The sequence below is a fragment of the Apteryx mantelli genome, chromosome 2, assembly GCF_036417845.1.
Source record: "Apteryx mantelli isolate bAptMan1 chromosome 2, bAptMan1.hap1, whole genome shotgun sequence".
NCBI lineage: Eukaryota > Metazoa > Chordata > Aves > Apterygiformes > Apterygidae > Apteryx > Apteryx mantelli.
In genome coordinates this window covers 68,619,844-68,640,045 of record NC_089979.1, presented here as the reverse complement: position 1 = coordinate 68,640,045, position 20,202 = coordinate 68,619,844, and the positions used below count along the sequence as shown (strand labels likewise).

General features: G+C 42.0%; 1 protein-coding gene across 1 annotated transcript in view; it reads left to right on the top strand.

Moving 5' to 3' along the window:
• The window catches only part of F13A1 (coagulation factor XIII A chain), a 61,092-nt gene that overhangs the window by 9,160 nt on the left and 31,730 nt on the right, over window positions 1-20,202 (top strand). The window contains exons 4-5 of the mRNA XM_067290828.1: window positions 9,268-9,519; window positions 16,466-16,584. Of these exons, the coding sequence (XP_067146929.1) occupies window positions 9,268-9,519; window positions 16,466-16,584 (371 nt within the window). The remainder of the gene's footprint in view (window positions 1-9,267; window positions 9,520-16,465; window positions 16,585-20,202) is intronic.

Genomic DNA, 20,202 nt, shown 5'->3' with positions numbered 1-20,202 from the left:
GCATTTGTTTTAATCAGATACTCTGTACCGGAAAAAGAAACTTAACACTTCTTTTGACATTGCACAGTCCACTTAGACAATCTATACACTTATTCTCTCATTGCTCTTTCCTAACACACCCCCAGCCAGAGTCTGCTCCTTGAATCCCTAAGAAGAGACAAAAATCCCTTCATACTCAGCCACAGTAGAAATGAGGTTAAACTCAGCCTGAGCCAGGGCAGGCTTTGCAACAAACTCATTTCTGAGTGATGATTTGTAGCCAGCCCTGAGACTATGGTAGACTTCTCTTCCCCTCCCTGTTCTTCACTGTTACTGCCCCTTCTGTGAAATGGGAACATTAATGCTGATGTCTTATGTGTGGTGCTTGGGAATCAACTGATGGAAAGTTTTACATATACAGGATATTATACAGCACTGTTGCTCTCTCTTGCTTTTTAAAGATCTGATTCTGTGAGCACCACTATCACCTTCCTGCAAGAAATTTAGCTTACAGAGGTTGAACTGGGAGCTGAGATGTTCAGGCTCCTCTTCTAGGACTTGCTTAATACTCAGTGCCGCACAAATGTTTCTCTTTAAGCACATGTGGCAAAAACACAGTACATCTGTTCTCAGAGGCTAGCAACAGAAAGCAAAACAAAAACAGTCCACAAAGGAGAAGGAAATCATTTAGGGAGCTGTGATCAAATCATTCAGAGATGATCTGCTTAACTCTTGCTACTTTTCTTTTCAGTGGGAAGTCCAATGTTTAATGCCCTGAAGGGGAGAAGGCGATTTTTCTGTCATACTTAGGAACAGGCTCTGAGTGCTGAAGGTTTCGGTGCTCTTAGACCTTTGTCACAGGGAAAGGTGGCCAAGTTATATCCAATATTTTCTGTGTTTATGCCTGAAGAGTGAGCATTCAGCTCCCATAATGCCAGTCGCCTAAAAATCAGAGTCCAGTGTAAAAGCTGTTGTCTAGGCTGCCTCTGTGAGCAGAGGAAGGGGGCAGGGAGCTCCGGAGGGCAGGTTAGTCTTGCTATCTTAAAATGGGATGATTTCTCTTCTGAAGGTGTTTGTCTTCCTCCACTGACTCTCTGCCACAGACCAGGCTCTGACTTTAAGATCACTAAAAACTGTGGAGATGAATCCTACTCTTTGGTATTGTCGCATAGATGCTATACTTAAAGGAATGGTTCAGACAACAGCAGTACAGCAGATGCAGCTTGTCTCACAGTATCAGAGAATACTTTTGCCCTGAAATAAAGGGTACCTCCTCAGAAAGTGCTGAACTGGAGAGTTTAAAGTGATGGGCATTGAGAAGTATTTGCAAGTGGTTGTAAAATGACCTTTCCAAGGAGGTCTCTGAGCACTAGAGCCGTGAATTTCAAACACTGTAGTAGAATCGTAGAATAATTTAGGTTGGAGAGATGTCCAGAGGAGTCTTGCCCAACCCCTTGCTCAAATCAGGTTCAATTAGCTCAGGTTGCTCAGGTCCTTGCCCTGGGTGCAAGTTTTGAATATCTCCAAAGGGTGCAGAGATTAGCCCAAATAAACTTGACCAGGCTGTACATGAGACGTAGAATCTTTTGGGGTGAAACTTCTGGGTGTTTCAAGGTGTTTTTCTCATAAGGTATGAAGAATCTTTTGGCAGGAACAGTTGGCCTTGTCTTCCAGGGAGTTCAGCTAAGCTAAGAAAACTCAACATCTTTTTTTGCAGGGTCGTGCCTATAGTGAAGGCTGTTCATACAGCAGCAGAATATGAAGCTATTCAGAAATGATTAGTTTCCAGCACTGGAAATTTCCCAGCATTGATGTTAATTCATCACAGACTTTTTATCCATTAAAGACTAATTCTACTTCTGAAAATGTGGCAATGGTAATGACTCAATCCTGTGTGTTCAGAGCTATTCTATTTCCTTTATTCCCTAAAATTTAGTTTTATTTCTTTTTTTTTGCTCCTATTTTTGCTTCTTTTGCATCATTAAAAAGATGATTAATGAAGCAAGTAGAGACTGCTTAATCCTTCTTACTGATAATGAATCAAGGTACCTAGGACAAATGCTTCTTGTGACCGACATGTCATGTGAAATTTGGTCTCATACACTCATGAAATATGTTTAGTTAACAATTGTTTTTTAAAAATCACAGTCCATTTAGATACCATTCACATGCAGAGCAGAATTCATGAAATAATTGTTTAATACAATTAATTCACCCCAATCTCTTGAAATTCACTTTTATGGACACTCTCCTGAGGAGGTGCCTTGTGAATAAAGTCCTTTTTGTTTTAACAGACTTTTCTGTGGATTAATTATCAACAAAACTGTCTGAAATGCTAAACAGGTAAATTATTATAATTAAGTTTTGCACATAATGTTTCATTAAATTAGGACTGTTCTTGTCTGCTGTGGTATGAAAACAATGAATGTATCAAAAATCCACATGGAAAAATCTCCAATCATAAGGAATAATGGGATATTATTCCAGTTCTTGTGCTAGACTGCAGCCCTGCCTCAGTACCTGTGCTTTGGGAGTTGTTCCATCACCACGTGTTTCCTTGGTCACAGCTCACTTCTTGGGTTTAATGAGAGGGATGGTGAATGTTATCCCTTGGGATATACTTATTCCTATTGGTCTGGGGATGAGATAATAGAGCCACAAGAGAAGTGTAGATGGTGTTCTTATATCCAGGTCCCCAGAAGGCTAGCCAGGAGTGGAACAACTGCAGTTTGTTTGGTGCTCCAGGGAGCCTGGATGAATCAGTGAATCCTTCAGCTGTCCTGATCTCTCATGACTACCGCAGGTCAATATGGGGCAAAATTTCCTTGGGTCTCTTGGTGAAGGGGATATTTTTGCTGCTCTTGGCTTTTTACAGCTTGGGGCTCTGTGATGAGCCTGTCATAGTGTGCTTCTTGCACCTGGCAGCCAGTTGGCATGAGTGCCACAAAGTTTCCCCAATCACTGCTCTACTAGCAGGGATTTCTCTAGAAAAGGGGTTGTACAATTAGTTGGGCTTATGTAGCCTTCCATCATGTTTTTAGCAGTAGTTTCCTGTACATGGCTGTAAATCCTAAAGCAATTGATGAGTTTATATGGTGCATCCTTACTCTAATGATACATTTTCACACACCTCACAAGCTGTTGTTTATTGGTACTTTCCTTAAATGGCCTCATAAATCCATATATATTGGTCTAGCTCTAAATATTATTATAAACCTTTTATTCATTGGCTTACTTCTGGAATGCTCATAAATCCCCATCCTTTAGGCTACTATCACCTTTCCACACGTGTGCATGCATACACACCCACATACACACCCATACATACTCCTCAGGGCTCTATAAATCATAGGCTTTTGGCCTGAGATGAGAGCAGAAACTTACTGCTCCTTTTTTACGGTCTTTCCAGGACTGGTCCAGAGGAATAGCTATGAAATTACACATATGTATACATATGAAAGCAGCTAAGAGTAGAAAGATGTTGGATCTGGTTCCATATGGCTTATTAAGAGGACACCAAATTCTCAGCTAAAGTCAGTGGGGCCATTTGAGTAAAACTAAAGAAACAGGGATCTGATTCAGGCCCCCCAGAATCAGTGGGACTCTTTATGCCATCCTGCAGTGCCCATGGCCTTTCCCTGTTTTAAAGGCAGTGTTGGAACTTTGAGTTATTCTGAGGGGTTTGGGCTGTTGCTCCTTTTGTGAGGGAGCAAATCTGCCTTTGTGGGAAGTATTGCTACCCCTGCTGTCACTCTTATTCCTCAGCAGCACTGGGATGGGGATAGGTGGCTAACTAATGGAGTGGCAGGGATGTGAGGTTTTCCCCCAGCACCCTAAATGGGATGTTGAGGCAAGTTCTGCACCTTGGAGAAAGTTGCTGATGGCATCTTGATTTCTTAAGAGCCTTCCTAGCATTATACAAGAGCAACTAAGTCTGCTGCAGGGGGCAAGGCCTGCTGGTGATCTATGTAACCTGAGAGTATATTAAATCAGTATTTCTCTGTTTAACAGTAAACTACAGAAATTGAACAAAGATACAGAAACATGTGATGGTCTGAACATGGAGGCCATGCTCAATTTCATAGTGTTTCCATTTTGTAAAGAAGATCCCATTTGGTGGAAGAAAGAATAATTTATTAGCAGCAGAACACATTTCCTAGAAGCTGATCACAGACAGAGAAAAGAGGTGTATGCCAACTGTTAGCAAAGAACAACAAAACTCTTCACGTTCTGAATGATGATGTTAGTGTATTTTTTCCACCCCTCTGGAATACCCAGCCAGGATCTAGAAAAGCTGAGAGAGGGAATGCTCTGAGATGTTCCATGAATTCAGCATTTTATGCAAAGGGATCTTTAGTTTGCTCTCCTTTTTCATTTCTGCAGCAGCATCAAGTGGCATTTAAAATCTAGTTGTATCTTTTAATGTTTTTAATAGACAAAATGTGTGATGCCAGTATGTATTTTACAATTGTAAAGTACTAGCAACATTCAGTCCTGGGACAGTGTGGTCAGATATTAAGGATTCCTAACTGGAGCCATGAGCAAAAATCATTTTGAAGATATTTGTGTTTCCTACACTTCCACATTTGTATGCAGCACTTCTGAAGGCAAAGAAATTTGAGGGTGGGAAGGAACCAGATATGAAATTAAAGCAGTGGCTTAAAGACACTATTATTTTTTACAAAAATTTTTCTCCCTTGTTTGCTTTGATTGTTTGGGATTTTATTACACTTCCCTTCCTTTCCCTTCCCTTCACTTCCCTTCCTTTCCCTTCCCTTCCAGATGTTTGCTGAAGTTATTCATAGTCATTAATAAGGCATAGTCCCAGTATACTAACACCCGTCCCCAGGCTGTTTGCTACAATAAGGCTTACCTCTGCTACACAGCTACTGTACCGTGGCCTCCACCTCCAACTTATTTATCAAGTTGTCAGAACTATTATATTTCTAGGACTGGCTTGGAAATGAATTCTTTACCCTGTGTGTGAAAGAGTCTATCTAGGTAAAAAAAATGAACCCAAAAGGAAAATTATTAACCTAACTGTATGTAATGCATGTCCCAAAGGGAGCCAGACTAGACTAGACTCCTTTAAAAAAACAGTCTTCTAATGAAGGTTCCTAAAGAGAGTATTGAGAAATAGCTTTGTTCATCTCCCTCTCTTCAGAAGTATCCTACTTCCATCAGGAAGGAAAAGTTCTCTGAAGTTAACTACATCTCTTATCTCTGTTCTAGCAAATTTCCCCTTTTTCCCTGCAAAAGGGAAAAGTAAAACAGCTACTGATTTATGTAGGACCTATCCCGAAACACTCATGGGTCCCTCTACTGCCTGTGGTAGTAGCACAGCAGCTAATTCAGCAATGGCTGAATAATATTTAATACACACACATACATACAGCAATGCATACATCCACTAGGGAACAAGGGAAAGACTAAACTAAATGGAGACATCAGCTTGAAGATGGCTGAGTAGGGGAAGAGGAAGAGTGTCATTTGGGTAAAGCCTGGTCTCCTATTAGTAACCTGGAAAGAGTAGCAGTAGCAGGTACTTGGCAGAGTTGGATAGGGACATCCCAACAGCGTGGTATCATGCAACAACTTTGTCTTTCACAGAAAAATTTCTTGTGAAATGTCCTCATGTATAATCTTGCCCAAGATGGAGGACCAAGACCTCCTACACCCCATTTGAGCTTCAAGAAGTGAGGCAACCACAAAGAACTGGCTGCAGAACATGGTTCAGGCTGCCAACTCCTGGAACAAATCAGACCAAGGATCCTGAGCCAGTTGATGATGCTGGCAGAAGAGCCCTCTTATCAGCCTAAAAAGAGTTCACCTTAACTACATGACTCCTGGTCTTCACATGCACCCCAAAACACCCTTCTGCCTCTCTCTGTAGGTTGGATTAGCACCAGAGAGCCTGCAGAGAGTGTTCTGCCAGACATTCACAGATTCTGATAATGAGTCTTCAGATAATATTGAATCTCCTTCCTTAGAGAATCTCACCCAGAGAATCAGTCAGCACTGCACATAATCCCTTCTGAGAAAGGGCTGACACTAGAGATCCCAACTATGAGCCAAAATTGGCCCTACTTTTCCACTGCAGCCAGAAACGTGTAAATGAAATTAATAAAGCAAATGGTCAAGCCATCTTGAAAGGACTATTCTACAATGTTAATAAACTTAGTATTGAACCTACATAAGGATTCTTTTGCCAGCAACCTTAGTATATAATGTCAGAGTTACTCAGCTTTATAGTGCTCTAGTATCAAGACAACAGATACGTGTATATGAGACTAGTGTGGCTGGTGCTGTCAGGTGTCTAGATGTGTGATTACAAATCAGCTCTACAAGCTTCTGTCAGAAGTAACTATTTCCTTGCTCTTTCATTTGTATTTCTGCTTTCATTTCAGAAGATTAGGAAACCTGTCCTCTCTTCAGATAAAATGTTGGAAATCTCTCCCTGTGCTCTTGAGGGCTCTGCCTGTTTTCCTGGCCTTCCCATTGGGTTCAGGATTTTGGGGACTGTTAGTGCGAGGCTGGCAGAGCAGACAGAACCCTCCTTGCCTGTTAGGAGCCAACAGCATTGACTTGTATTTACTGTTTATAGAGTCTGCAAATTATCCTGACTTCTAGGATATGCCTTCCCTGATATCCCTTCTGAGTCTGTAGTGAGGCAATATCCCAGAGTTACCCGTCTATTAAGCTTCCTTATTCAGAGCTGAGGAGTTACTCACCCCAGCACAGCTGAAATACTTTGGAAAATATCCCATCACCAAAGGCTGTCCTGTGGGCTACTGTCGTGCTCCATCAAGTTTGCAGACCTGTCAAGCCTCTTACTTTGGATACGAGATTCTTGCAGCATGCTTTGCGTCACACTGGAGCATCTCCACATCCTGGGTAGGCAGTGTGGTGCTGTGGCCTCTCTCTTTTTGCATGGGGGCAGCTGTGTGGGGCCTGCAAGGGCTCTGGGCCAAAAGAACCTTGCATACTCCTCAGTGAGAGCTACAGGTGCTCCCTTGTCATGTGACAGATAGATTAGGGTGTCCTGTAGCCTCGTATGTGAGAGGTACCTTCATTGTTTGGAAAGGCAAGTGAGGTTTTGCATGCTGGGGCCTCAGAAAGGCAAGAATACCACACGTGTGATTCTTTGCTGAGCCAGCTGTGAGGTGCAGGTGAGGGCATTTTAATAATGATGCCTTACAAAGACCCCATGGTCTCTTTGGGATTCTGTTTAGCTTCTACAAGCAGATTTACTGGGGAGTGATTCTGCAGCCTTTCTGTGATCAGTGCATGTGCTTCTGTTTGCAAGTTCTGTTTGCATGGCTTTGCATACTGGTGCAGAGTCCCCCTCCAGAGCACAGCTCCTGCCATCTCCAATGGACTTCTACACTAATGTGTAGTTTCCAGTGGTGATGATAAAGTCAGTTCATAACCATATTAAGATACTAATCTCTCCCACCCCTTTCTGAGAGAGCTAAGGAGGGTATTTTAAAAGGTAGCGCTTGTCAGTGGTTTTCAAGGGTGTTGGTTCAATTACTTGGTTAGTTCTACTGCTTTGTTTGTGTGGACTGCTTTTTTTTGAAGAAAAACAATGATTTCAAAAGTAGAAGCAAAATATCAACTGTAGAGGCAAGCTGGGTCATACCCAGTTCCGCTACAAAGCACAAGACTATGTTCAGTGCTCAGATCCCAATTGTTAGCAGACACAAGACTCTTGTCTCAGTTACCTCTATAGAGTCTTCTCTCTAGACTGTCTTTCCTTTGATGGCTTATTTTTGAAGTGTCCAGTGCTTTATCTTCTAGTGTTTTCTATTGATTTTGCTCTCTCATTCTAGTCCTTTTTTCTTCTGTAAGTCTCTTCCTGCTGTTGCATGCCTCACTAATCTGAATGGATTTCATGAGTTACAGCATCCCTGGCCTTCAGAGCAAAATGGACTATTTATGTGCACTGAATAATCTGTTGGATGAAGTGCAGTAGTCCCAGGTTTCATAGAAACACAGAGGTCATGGCAGCTTACAACCTTCAGATTCAAAACTGGAGTTGTCCTTTCCCAAAATGTAGCAATGCTCAAATCTGCGATTATCTCTGCATCAGCTGTATAAAAATAGGCAAGCAGGAAAATCAGTGACCTTGTACATTTAATTTTGAAGTTCTTAAATAGTAGAAATGAAAAATATAGAGGTCTGTCTCTCTGTCCGCCTCTATGTTTTTCATTTCCCTGTGTATGGATGAAAGAGTCTGACTTTCAGCCTAAAATATGAAATGAAGAATAGGTTTGAGAATGATGCAAGGAACTCAGCCTTTCACAAGTGTATATTTTGTCTACACTACTGCTTGGGTTCCAGATGGAATTTGGCTCTACCTCAGGCTGAAAGGGTGGAATAGTTCTCACTGAACTATAAATCCTGGCAGTGTACATGTTTACATGTAGCCTATCCATTTAGATGCTTTTTACAGTTGGCAGAGAAAAGTAAGCTTTTGTAGAGTGTGGCTTGTGTTACTGTAAGACAGAAGAACATCATGTGTGGTACTTTGTAGATGTGTCATACTTTATGATCCATTGCTTACAAAGAGTTTGGCTATCTAGCCCAGATGCACTCATTTGTACTCCAGGTGTCTAGAGTTGATTCCAACTCAGTCCGTGAGGTGCTTGGGAAGAACTAAACTTTGGATATCTGCTGGCAGACTGACTTGTATTTTCTCAGCCCCGTCTATGCAGACTAGTGTGAAGGAGAGCTTGGTCTCTGCTTGTCAACTCAAAAGCACAGTGAGAAGAGCATGGCTCTCCTCTACTAGAGCTCCAAAGCCCTCAGCCAGTGTCCATGCCCTAGTGGGTGCTTGCATATTAACAAAGAGGGTGGTTGATGAATCTGAACTTGGCAAGGGGCTCTTAGCTACACTGTTGATAAGTGTGACTATACACGAAGATAAGGAGCAAACTGGAGTGCAGCTTGATGGATGAACAGGTCTGAACCAAGGAAAGCCAGAGACAGCCCACACTCGCACTGCCATGGCTACACTCCTAGCAGTGCCTGAGCTTTAAAGCTTGCTGGAGCAAGGTGGGTGTGGGCTGTCTGCACAGGCTGCCCGCTAAGAGGTATTGTGCGCATTTGTGTGGCACTATTGCCAAATAAGCAGGCACTATGTGAAACTCTAAGGGAGCTGGTCTCTGCCACTAGAACTTGCTGCCTCAGTTGAAAACAGACAAAGGAACAGAGGGCTACCAGGAAATGAAGAGACAGTTAAAACAAGGTGAATCTACTCATGGAATTATCTCCTTCTCTTTCCAGGCCGCTATCCACAGCAAAACAAAGGCACTTACATCCCGGTCCTGGTAGGTGATGAGCTGAACCCTGGGGAGTGGGGAGCCAAGATTACCCACAAGGAGAACAACTCCATTCGCCTGTCCATCATGTCCTCTGCCTCCTGCATTGTTGGGAAGTTTCGCCTGTATGTTGCTGTCTGGACTCCCTTTGGCATCTTACGAACAGTTAGAAATTCAGAAACTGATACTTACATACTCTTCAATCCCTGGAGCCAGCGTAAGTAGCTTTTGAGAGTCAAAGGTTCACACTTTCTGCTGCCAGGCTCATTGGTTTTTGGGAGGCATGGGGTAGTCCAGGAAGAGGAGCTTGGTACTGAGGTGGTTGGAAGTGAGCCAGTTTATTTCTGGAAACGATATAGTTGTGTCTACCTAAATCTGACAGGAGACAAGTTTTATAGGCTTGGGAATAGCCCTGTGAGTGGGGCTCCATTCTGCAGACCTATGCCTCTGCTCTAGTTGCACTCTGTGGTTTTATAAGTCCAAGTTTGCATTTGCCATTTAGAGACTGTGGCGCTGCTCCATTTCTCACAGTAAACATACCCCAAAGCTTTGCTCTGACTTTAATAGGCATCAGTTTGAGCCTTCTGCCTGCCTGTGTGTGCCTTACTCAAACTGACAAATCATACAGGCATGCATTTATTTTCCAGGATTCAGTGTGGGGCAGTATGTGGCACTGTCCCATACTGACAGATTTTCTACTGAGTTACATCATTGATTGTCACACTTTAGGATCAAACAGCTGCAGCCTAAATGCCTGCAGGAACTCAATGGGAGCTGCTGCTCCTGCACAGGTTAGATACAGTCAATCTAGTGCAGCATGATTCATGGTGCCTTGCCTCTGTGTGAGACTTTCCCTTTAGGGCTGACTAATTACTAGTTATCCCATCTTCTGCAAGTAACAGAACATTTTGCAAATGTGCCTTTTTTTATAATCTATTGGGTTTAAAAAAAAAAGTTTTTAATCTCCCTGGATCTCAGGTAAAATCAGGCCTATGCTGACAGAAATGCATTCTACCCAATGAATTCAACATGTGACTTTAAGAGGACAAGGACAACTGGTGAGGTTCAGTTCACCAGCCTTCTGATGCAGGCTGCAGCACTATGTCTAAGTCTCTGATACTTGTAAGACTCCAAGTCTGGCATATACACTGCTATATATTTAGATCACCAACTAACTTTAATATCCTCCTGCCACCCTTCCTTCATGGGAGCTACAAGGTTTTTCCCAGAATATTTGTATAAAATAGTCCCATACCAAACAAGGGCCATCTTACCATGTGACCAGTAAGTTTAGCATTATTAATAGAGTCCATTATTCTACTATACTCCTGTCAGTACATAGAAAGATCTGTGCTGAGTTCATTACTTGCCCCTGGTCCAAGGGAATATAAACAATGATTAGCTTATGCATTATTTAGGAAGACATATGTTAATGCTGAGTAAAGCAGAGAGAGGAGGGAAAGGTAGGGTCCAGGGCTCTACAGCATTATGAGATACTTTGGAAAGCACCTTAGAAAAGTAAGCTAAGAGTTTGTTCTGGGAGAAGGGAATGGTGTGAAATAGGAAGAGAGGAGTCATGGCCACAGGAAAGTGAGTGTATGTGACCCACTGTTGAGCAGACAAAACTGCTCAAGGTTTGTAAAGGTATCAGCCTGTCACAGCTCCAGCTAGGTAGGTGCAATTCTCTACTTCATGTTATTGCATCCCTTGGTTTTAGTCCTGGATGTCTCAACAGCCAGTTTGTTAGCCAACATGGTGACTATGCAGAGGTATACTCTGAGGTAAGCCCCGGTGAAAGAGCTTCTTAAATTGACTCAAGTTGCCTCATAACTAGCACACAACAACCAGGGCTGCAGGCAGCCATAATCTGGAGTAAAGGTGTGGTGGTTGTAGGGGGGTTGACTGCTCCACCATGGTATGACTGGGACCGAAAAGGCTGATTCAAGGGACTAGCCAGAGGGTGGGAAGGGGAAAATCAGTCTCTTCTTCCCACCTCTTCCCCCACCAATACTGTTTGCTGACTGATATACAGCTACTCATGACACATGAGTGCCTTGCTCTCATATGCACTCGCTCCTTCATACCCGTGCTGAATATGGCCAAAAGCCAACAAAGTTAAAGTCACAGTCTGGGAGCAAAACAGTAGGGTACAAGGCATGCTGAAGTTGCCTTCAGCAGCAGCCATCAGCAAGGCTGTCAGAAAGGCTCTGCGACAAGAAAGCAAAAGAGGGTCTATGGGAAGCAAAGATCCACTGTGTGGCCCCAAGGCCTAGAGGAGGCCATTCTGGGTCACCCCCAGATGATCCTGGTTTTGTCTCCAGCTTATGTGTCCAGGTGTGTCTCAGTGATTTCCAATCCTGTGCTTTGCTGACTGCCACAAATTTTCATTTTCTGCACAACCCAGGACACAGTTTCATTTGGATTTACTTCTTTCCCCTACTTTTACTCCTAGGTAGTTTGGACTAATTATTTCCTATATCTGCCTTTCCCTTTTGTGTTACAAAATGAAGGGCAGCGTTTCTCCACACTTTATACTTTGGCTGGAAAAGGTTGTTCAGTGGAATGGCAAAAGAGTATAAAAATCAGGCAGTTAAAGTGCACAGAAAGCAATAGTTTGAAAATCTCCTGGACTTGTTTGCTGGGTTAATAGCTAAGCAAAAAGTCTGAGTGAAAAGCCTCATTAAAAGGAGAGAAGACTGATGCCAGGAATGAATGGGGATTGTTATAGCAGTGAGCAAAGTACTGGCTTTGTCAGTGTCTTCTGCAGCTTTTCGACTCATCATTTTAGAGAAACATCAATGTGTCTGTATGAGCTTTTCTTTAAGACATAGGCATTTGTGCCCTTTCTTATTACTCCTTTTCATACTGTAGTTCTGTTCTGACATATTTTCCCAGTCACATATGCATTTTTTTCTGCTGCTTCACAAAAGTCTGCATAATTTACCAGTCAGGCTAAACTGACTAGTTTCTGTAGCTTATTTCCAAAATCATTTGATTTTTTTTATATGATTTAACCCCCTGAGCTACATTTAAGGCTCATCACCAGGAAGACTTTGCAGATCCAGCTGCAGCACCTAATCCTGCAAAGAGATATGCATCTGCCCTTCCCATTTGGGTACAGCAGAATTCAGTATGCTATCGGATTGAGATTTCAGATACTCAGGTGAAATTTGCATTTGTTAATAGGCAAGATAAAGCCTGTAAGCATCCTTTCTTCAGCCACCTGATATAGTGGAGAAAAAGAGATGTGCTTTCAGGCATGCAGAGCCTTCTTCAGTTCTGAAAGAGAAGATACAAACTGCATGTGGTTGAGGATAAGTTCTTGAAATTTAATGGAACTTTTAGTGATGTTGGACTACAAGAAAGCAGAGGATGTCGTCTTTGCTCTGGATACTGTGAGCTTTTTCCAAAGAGGTGCTGTGCCCCAGTAGCTTTCTGCTTGGGAACGCACTGCACCTATCAGGAGAAGACCTTGTATTGCCTTTTGTGGCTTTCTCACAGGTGGCCATGCATGTTGTATCTGATAAGCTGCAGACTCCATGGGCTGAGAAGGCATGCATTTCATTCACCCAAACCTTCTGCGAAGTGCATTATATTTAAGCTATTAAATATATTGCTTTATAGACCCAGCTGCACAATTCTTTAGTTTATGTCCTTCCAATGTCCTAATATAGTTTGATGATTATTAGCATGGGGTTGAATTTGGCCTCCTCTTATGAGAGATCAGGAATCCAATTTTGGCCCGATAACATTTTCTGGCGTTCGTAGCAAAAGCTTAAATTTGATCTCTTATGTCATAGATTTCATGTGGGTGATATTCACACAGAGCTTCATACCCTTGCTACATTAATGCAGATAAGTGCTAAGAGCTGCAGAGAAGCATACTGAGCTTGATCCTGAGAGGAGTCAATTTTGTAGATATCTGAACTTAACTACTGCAGCTCCGCACTTGCCACAGTGTTGCACCCTCCCAGCAAGAGCGCTGGGAGCTCTCTTGCTCCAGTGAAGCCCAGGGATGCTGCTGAGACTCCTCAGCTCCCATGGGAGCACAGTCAAGGGAAGCTGGGTGCGCCGGATAAGCCTGCCGCCTCCACCTTCCCATCCACTGGTGATGCCAAGCTCAGTGCTCACTGTGTGCATGAGGAAACGTTTCCAGCTCTGGCTAGTGGCTGTGCTGGGGAAGGGGGTTCCCCCGTTCCCTCCGTATTGGGGAAGGACCCCTGTGCCCTTCCTGTCCCCTGCTCACTTCCCCAGAGAGAAGGGGTTTCTCTACACTTCCTACCTCTTTTATAAGGAGCCTGTGTGCAGTGGGTTTCCTTAGCTGCAGTACTGTCTTCTCATGAAATGTATTTTTACCTTACCCATCTTCAAACAGAGAAGCATAGAGGCTAATCTGCCTCTTTGTAGCATTGCTAGTGTCTTAGTAATCTCCCAGGATAAAACAAGTGAGTAAAAAACCTTAAACTGCTAGAGAAAAAGAACAAACAAACCCAGCACATTTCCACGGAATTCTGTTTGTCAAATGTGAGTCTCCACTTGCACAAAATAATTAGGAGTTGTACTACGTACAGCATGCTTAGCATCAAAGTAGTCATAAATGCCTTGTGTTTTCTTCTAAACAGTCTCAGGGGTAGTGAAAGCTGTCAAAAATCAAAGCAGCTGGCTTCTCTGTGAAACACAGAGGCCCTTTTTGCGTTATCAAAAAACACAAATATTTAAAAATAATTGACAGAGAACTTAATCAATTTTTATCTGATTTAGCAAAGGTCACATGGTCTTGAAATAATGTAAGCATCTCAATTGATATCAACCAGATCAATATTGATATTTTTAATCCCTGAAAGGGAACAACAGCTGTCAAGAAAGCATGTGCATGCACTCCACTGAATGCATAACTACACAGGAGATGTGAGCTCTCTTCCTTTGAATGTGTTCTCTGTACTTATTTGTACAGATGTGCTTTAATAAAATCCAAAACTCGGTGAGTAAATATTTATAATTGTTCAATCATCAGATTATGCACATCCCTCCTTATCAAACAGCCTACATGATTTGTAAAATCTGCAACTTTTTTGGCAGAATGTTATGCAGAATTTGTTCAGAGCTGGAACTTTAGACCTCAAAAAAGTCACTGTTACCTAAATATGAGATTATGCCCTGCTAGCATAAATCACTGCAGCTTTTTGATTCACTCTCAGGTTTTACTGTTCTCTCTCTGTCACCTGGTAGCCTCTGATAAACCCATTATCCTCCACTTTGGGGCTGGATGCAAGTCGACAAGGTCATAGGTAGTAATAGGTTTATAAACTTCTTTATGACTCAGCTGTTAGAAGCGGAGTGAATACCACCACTCTGTAGAATGCAAGAGCGGGTCTCAAACCTGCATGCCTTAGCAAAAAAAAAAGTAAAACCTGCTGCTTCTCCGTTTGCTCTGATGCTGATGTAGTCTTGTGCCCCTACCTAAGCACTTTCCTGGTAGTTGGAGCTATACAAAACTTTCTAAAGATGAAAACAAACAAACAAAAAACTTTTCAAAAATGTCAGGAAAACAGAACTGACAGTTGTTTTTCCCTGCCTGCCTTATTCCATCTCCTTGCGGGAACCAGGCTCTGCCGTGGTACCTGCCTGGCTGTTGGCCTATAGGGAAGGGAGAGAGAGAGAACCAGAAAGCACTGAAATAGAAGCACATTCACAGCTGGATTAAATAAAGTTGAATGTGGCTGTCCCAGGAGCACTGGGAGAAAAAAGGAGGAGAGGAGAAAAACTGGGGTGTCCGAGTCAGCAAAATCAGTCACACTGAGGGGAAAAGAACTATTTTGGCCACACAGCAACACTGACGAAAGTACAAGGGAAAGTCCTGATCTTAAATGCGATGAAGGCCTCTCACTTCCTCTGTATCATCTCCTTGCACTCCAGTGTAAAGGTTGTATGTTATATATTGATGCATAATCCCTACTGTATGTATAGATATATTGATATTAATAGATCTTCAGAGAAAATAGAACTTCTGGCTCAGTCAGGTGTATAGACTGAAAAAACCCTAACTTAGCTGAAATCAGTGTGAGTTTGGCCATTGGTTTTTAGGAGGGTACAGATTTTGCCTTATTTCCATCCAAACTGCAATTCTATGGGCACATGAAGAAGCTTTTTTTAAAGATGAGATTTACAAGGAAGCACAAATTGAATTTGCATTTCAACAGAACAGAGCAAATCAATAGACTTTTAAAAATGAAATGACCCTCTAGTGATTTGTAGTGGGGTGCTGAAGAAATCCACTATGGTAATGGAGAGTGGTAGTTTCATACTTGCTCGTATCATGCTATCACAGGTTATTGCTTCCCTTTAATTTGCTGTCTGGTGCCACATTACTGATTTCCCCAAATTAATTAATTCACAAATTATTACAAGTTAAGCTGTATCTTTTAGTCTCAGACTATTAACGCTGGCACAGAGAAGAAATCCCCTACTGTTTTAGTGTCACAAAATCATGATCTGCTTCGTACTTACCTGCGAGCACCTTAACAAGACACATCTAGGATACATCCTTTGCATATATTTTGATAATCTCCTCAATTTCTTCCAGTTTTCACCTGGACAGTCAAATATCACCTTACATTAGCTGGTCAGTCAAGCTACATGGGGGAGGGGCAGTACATTCAATAATTTACATATATAAAAAGCAAACCTTCTGTTAATACCCTATAAAAACTGTATTCCATTTTTTAATGCAATACAGATTTTTCTTTAAATCTCTTATCTTGGGTTGTTTTCCATTAACATTAACAGGCTTGAAATTGTTCTTTGATCTGTTTGTATGGATGCAGAATTGCGTCATGGTGCTCCAACTTTTAAATCAGTGGTACACAGTAATCATAAAATCCTTGATAAGATGTGACATTTTAATCATGCTTTACAGATCCTGAGAAAACAGTCAGGACTTGTCAGCATTTTTGCATCTTGCATGCCTTTAAGCCATGTATCGTATTTCTAACTGGGGTCACAATCTCTTTATATTTGTACTGTGTTGAATCAAAAAATACTTTGTTTCCTGGATGAGAGGCACTTTTCATTAAACATAACTACATTATATGCTAAGTTTTTTATCTGTCCTATATAAAAACTAAGTGGCTGTGTTAATGTTTGTTTTGGATAAACTGACACAGAGGATACCGTATTTCTGGATGATGAGAAGGAAAGAGAAGAATATGTCCTGAATGATGTTGGTGTGATTTTCCATGGAGACGTCAATGATATAAAATTAAGAAGCTGGAGTTATGGTCAGGTGAGCTATTTAGAATTTCACTGGCTGGTCCCAGTAGGACAGCAAGTAAATTTAATTGACATCAGATTGTGGTTGAGACTGTGGGCTCTGGAGTGCGTTATTGGTGTCTACCTGAGAAGCACAAGGGGCATAATTTTAAAATTGTGTGAAGTGGGTGTATACCTAATCCAGAAAAGTAATTTCATAACATCTAATATTTAAAGATCTTGTTTTAGGGGCTCATTTGAAATACTAAGAGGCTGCCTGTTGAAAGTTACGATCATTAGCTGATGTTTCTACAATGCAGCAGTACTTCTGCTGCCATGTTATTGCTTCTTCAGGATCAAGCCTATTTGATGAAAGAGAAGAGATTTTTTTTCTCCCACAGCAATAGGTTGTTTTCCTTTTTGACTCTTCTTTTTAGTTCTAGCAACTTGGCAGAAATAATTCTCATATTCTTGTGGGTCAGCTTGTCACAGGGTTCCTGTGACAAACTGTGATTTAGTCCCACAGTTTGAAATTTCCTCACCACAGTGACAGAGGGTGGAATTTCTTCCTGCACTGTCTGGACTTGATACCCTCAGGCTCCAGCGACCTTCTGCAGCCTGGTGGGAAACTCACCCCATCAGGCTGAAGTGCGGTATTGATGCACTTAGATCTGCTGCTTTCAACAGCATCAAACACTTGCTGCTTGCCTATTTTACTGCAATCTATTTGTAAGCACTCAACAGCTTGAAAATCCCTGCTGGATGAAAGAGTTAAGCTATGGTATGGGAATGGGAAACAGACAGGCGTTTAAGAACAATATCAAAATGAGTTAAGGTCACCCTAACTGTCATTCAGGGGGCACCAATTGACAGCTGTTGGACTCATCTCACCTCACCTACTTTTTTTCATAACAGAGTAATTAAGAAATTGTTGAGGTATTTTCTTAATGCTACGTAATGGATCCATCCAGTTTTCCCTGCACCTCTCAGACATGGCCTCTCAGAGCAGACCTTCTTGCTTTGCTTTCTGTCCCTCAGCTAAAGACAATCTCAAAGCTTGTGCTGGATGGATTGCCAGTGTGCTTGCGCTGGAGAGCTCTTTGAACTCACATCTCTCTTGTTTCCTTATTTAAGGGTACAATTTCATCTTTTTCCCTGCAGCAGCACTGCCTTAGGGAGTTCCCGCCTCTGCACCCTTCCTTTGGTTGTGTCAGCACATTTGTTTGTGGGCTCAGACTGTGAACCTCTCAGAGTTAAAAAAACCTTAAATAAGGTAGGTGTGCAGGGGGGCAATTCCATAAGCTGGAGGTGCCTGTGAGATAAAGGGATGTGGAACCATAACCTGAGGCCAAGGCTGGGTGTGCATTTAAGTTGACCAAAAATGCCCCCTCCTGGTCCTTCCTTCCCCGTGCAAGTGTTTGTGGAGCTATGCAATGAATCAGACTGGAGAGCTGACCTAGCTGAATAAGGATCTCCTTGATTTTTTTTCTTGCTGGCTTATTTTTCAGCTTGCTCAGTTCCTAGATTTGGGATTCACTCTGTGACAGATGTAAGGAGGAGAGAGAGACAGAGCGAATCAGTGGCTGGAGGTGGAAGGTGCTGCTTAAACCAGCTGAAGGATTTATGCCCTATGACATTAAATTTATGGTCTATGGTGACGTGGACTGAGGTGCTTATATTCTGCAAATCTGGCCCTTTCCTGACACAAAAACCAACCTTCCCTTGAGAAACTGCATTATCTATTTGCTTTTATTAGGAGATAGTTCTGTCTGAGATATTAGGACTGTTCCATATCCCTTTGTTATGTGCTTTCATTCCAATTTTGTTTGCACTTGGAGGTCCTGATTTCCCCCCATGCTGTTGTGCACCTTTTGTTATCACTTGCCTGTGTGCAAACTGAGTGTGGCAGGTACATCTAAGGGGACCACAAGCCAAGAGTTTTAATGGGATCATTCATTTTTTATGGGTGTAACAGACATCTCGAAGCGCAGAGCAATGGACAAACAAGCCACCTCCTAGTTCCCTCACTTTCAGTTAGGTGGAGGACATGATGCTCCTATCTTACCCAGCCAAATCCCAGCCATTGAAAACATTCATCTAACTCATTTTCTGAGGGAAGTCAGCAATCCTGGATGTTAAGGACTAAGAACATTTGTGTGAGTGGATGAAAGTGCTAGCAGCAAGGCCTGTTTTACAGGTATATCATACATGTATGTGTATTGTATGTATGCATAAAGCCCTGTACAATAGTGTAAGTAAAAAGCATTAGGTCACATATAGTCATAGAGGTTTAAGGTACATGGTTATATACAGAAATACAGATAGGCTGGGAAAAACTATACCATTATTCTTTCCTAATGCACAGTAATATTCTTAGACTAGAAAAATGCTTAGAACAATGACAGCTGAAAGCTTTAATGCAGGCTGTAAATTAAAAAGGGAAGTACAGTTCAAAACTGGGTTACTAATGGGACATGTGTCTTGCAACTGCTGCCTTCAATGAGTGTCATCAATTTGAGAAGGAAGGAAGGCAAGAAAAGTGGACCTAAGAAGAAAAAATAACAGACCAAATGAAACATGGCTGTAATGAATAGGCTGGAAGTGTTCCTTGTAACATGACTGTGATTCCTTTCTTCCTAGAATGTGTAAATTGCCAGTCACTCAGGAAAGCCCAAAGGGGATTCAGGGGAAATTTGGCTTTAGAAGAAATCTAGGCACAGAAGAATTCTCTAGTTAAGAAATGTCACAAGCTGGATGTTATATTGATCATTTCATTTTTTTTTTCTTTTGTGAGAAAAATAAAATTAAACAGGTGGCCAGTAGAGTTCTCATTGCTGTCTTGAGTTGGCTCATGTCCACGTGCTAAGCTGTGTTAGCTTCGTAGCCTACAGTGCAAATGTAATTTTATGGCATGTGCATTTGGTCAGATCAGACCACAGGCAGAGTGAGATCACATCTGCTTGCAACTGACTACACAAAATATGGCCCTAATTTAGCTGGTGCAAAAGATATTGAGCCCCTCTTGTTTTGATTTAAATGGTTTTAAAGGTCACCTGTTAGAAAAAGGTTAGTGTGAAGGAGAATGCTCACTGAGGACCAGTCTGACTATTGCTATATAACCAATGCAAATTTGTGTGCAAACAGAACAAACCTCTTTGCCTATGTATTTTCTTATGCCTTTTTTTCCATTCGCAGTCTTTTCCAGGTGGCTCTGCCAAAGTTTCTTGGTCCTGAATCCAATTTATTTATTTCCATTTTAGCTATGTCAAGCAGACAATGCATGCTTTATACTGCCTTGCTCAAGTTCACTCATATATCCTGGCTGTGTACCACTACTCTGGTTCTTCTTACATTTCAAGGGTGTTTAGCCTTACGTGTGCTATATTTCTAGTCCACCTCCTTAGAGATAGTATTTTCACACCAGGATTGAGACCTGGAAACTGATTTAGTTTGCTTTAGAGTTTGTGAAACACCAGACAGTGAAGAAGGGCCAAACTGTCTTTAGGCTGTATTATGTCTACTCTGTCCCCTACGCTACTGTGGTACTGTAAGGCGTCTAGGCTTAACAGCTTCTCCTATATCTCTCCTGTTAATCCAGTTATTTCACAGGCATTCATGTCATTCTGTAAATGTTAAGGTGGAAGGCAACAAC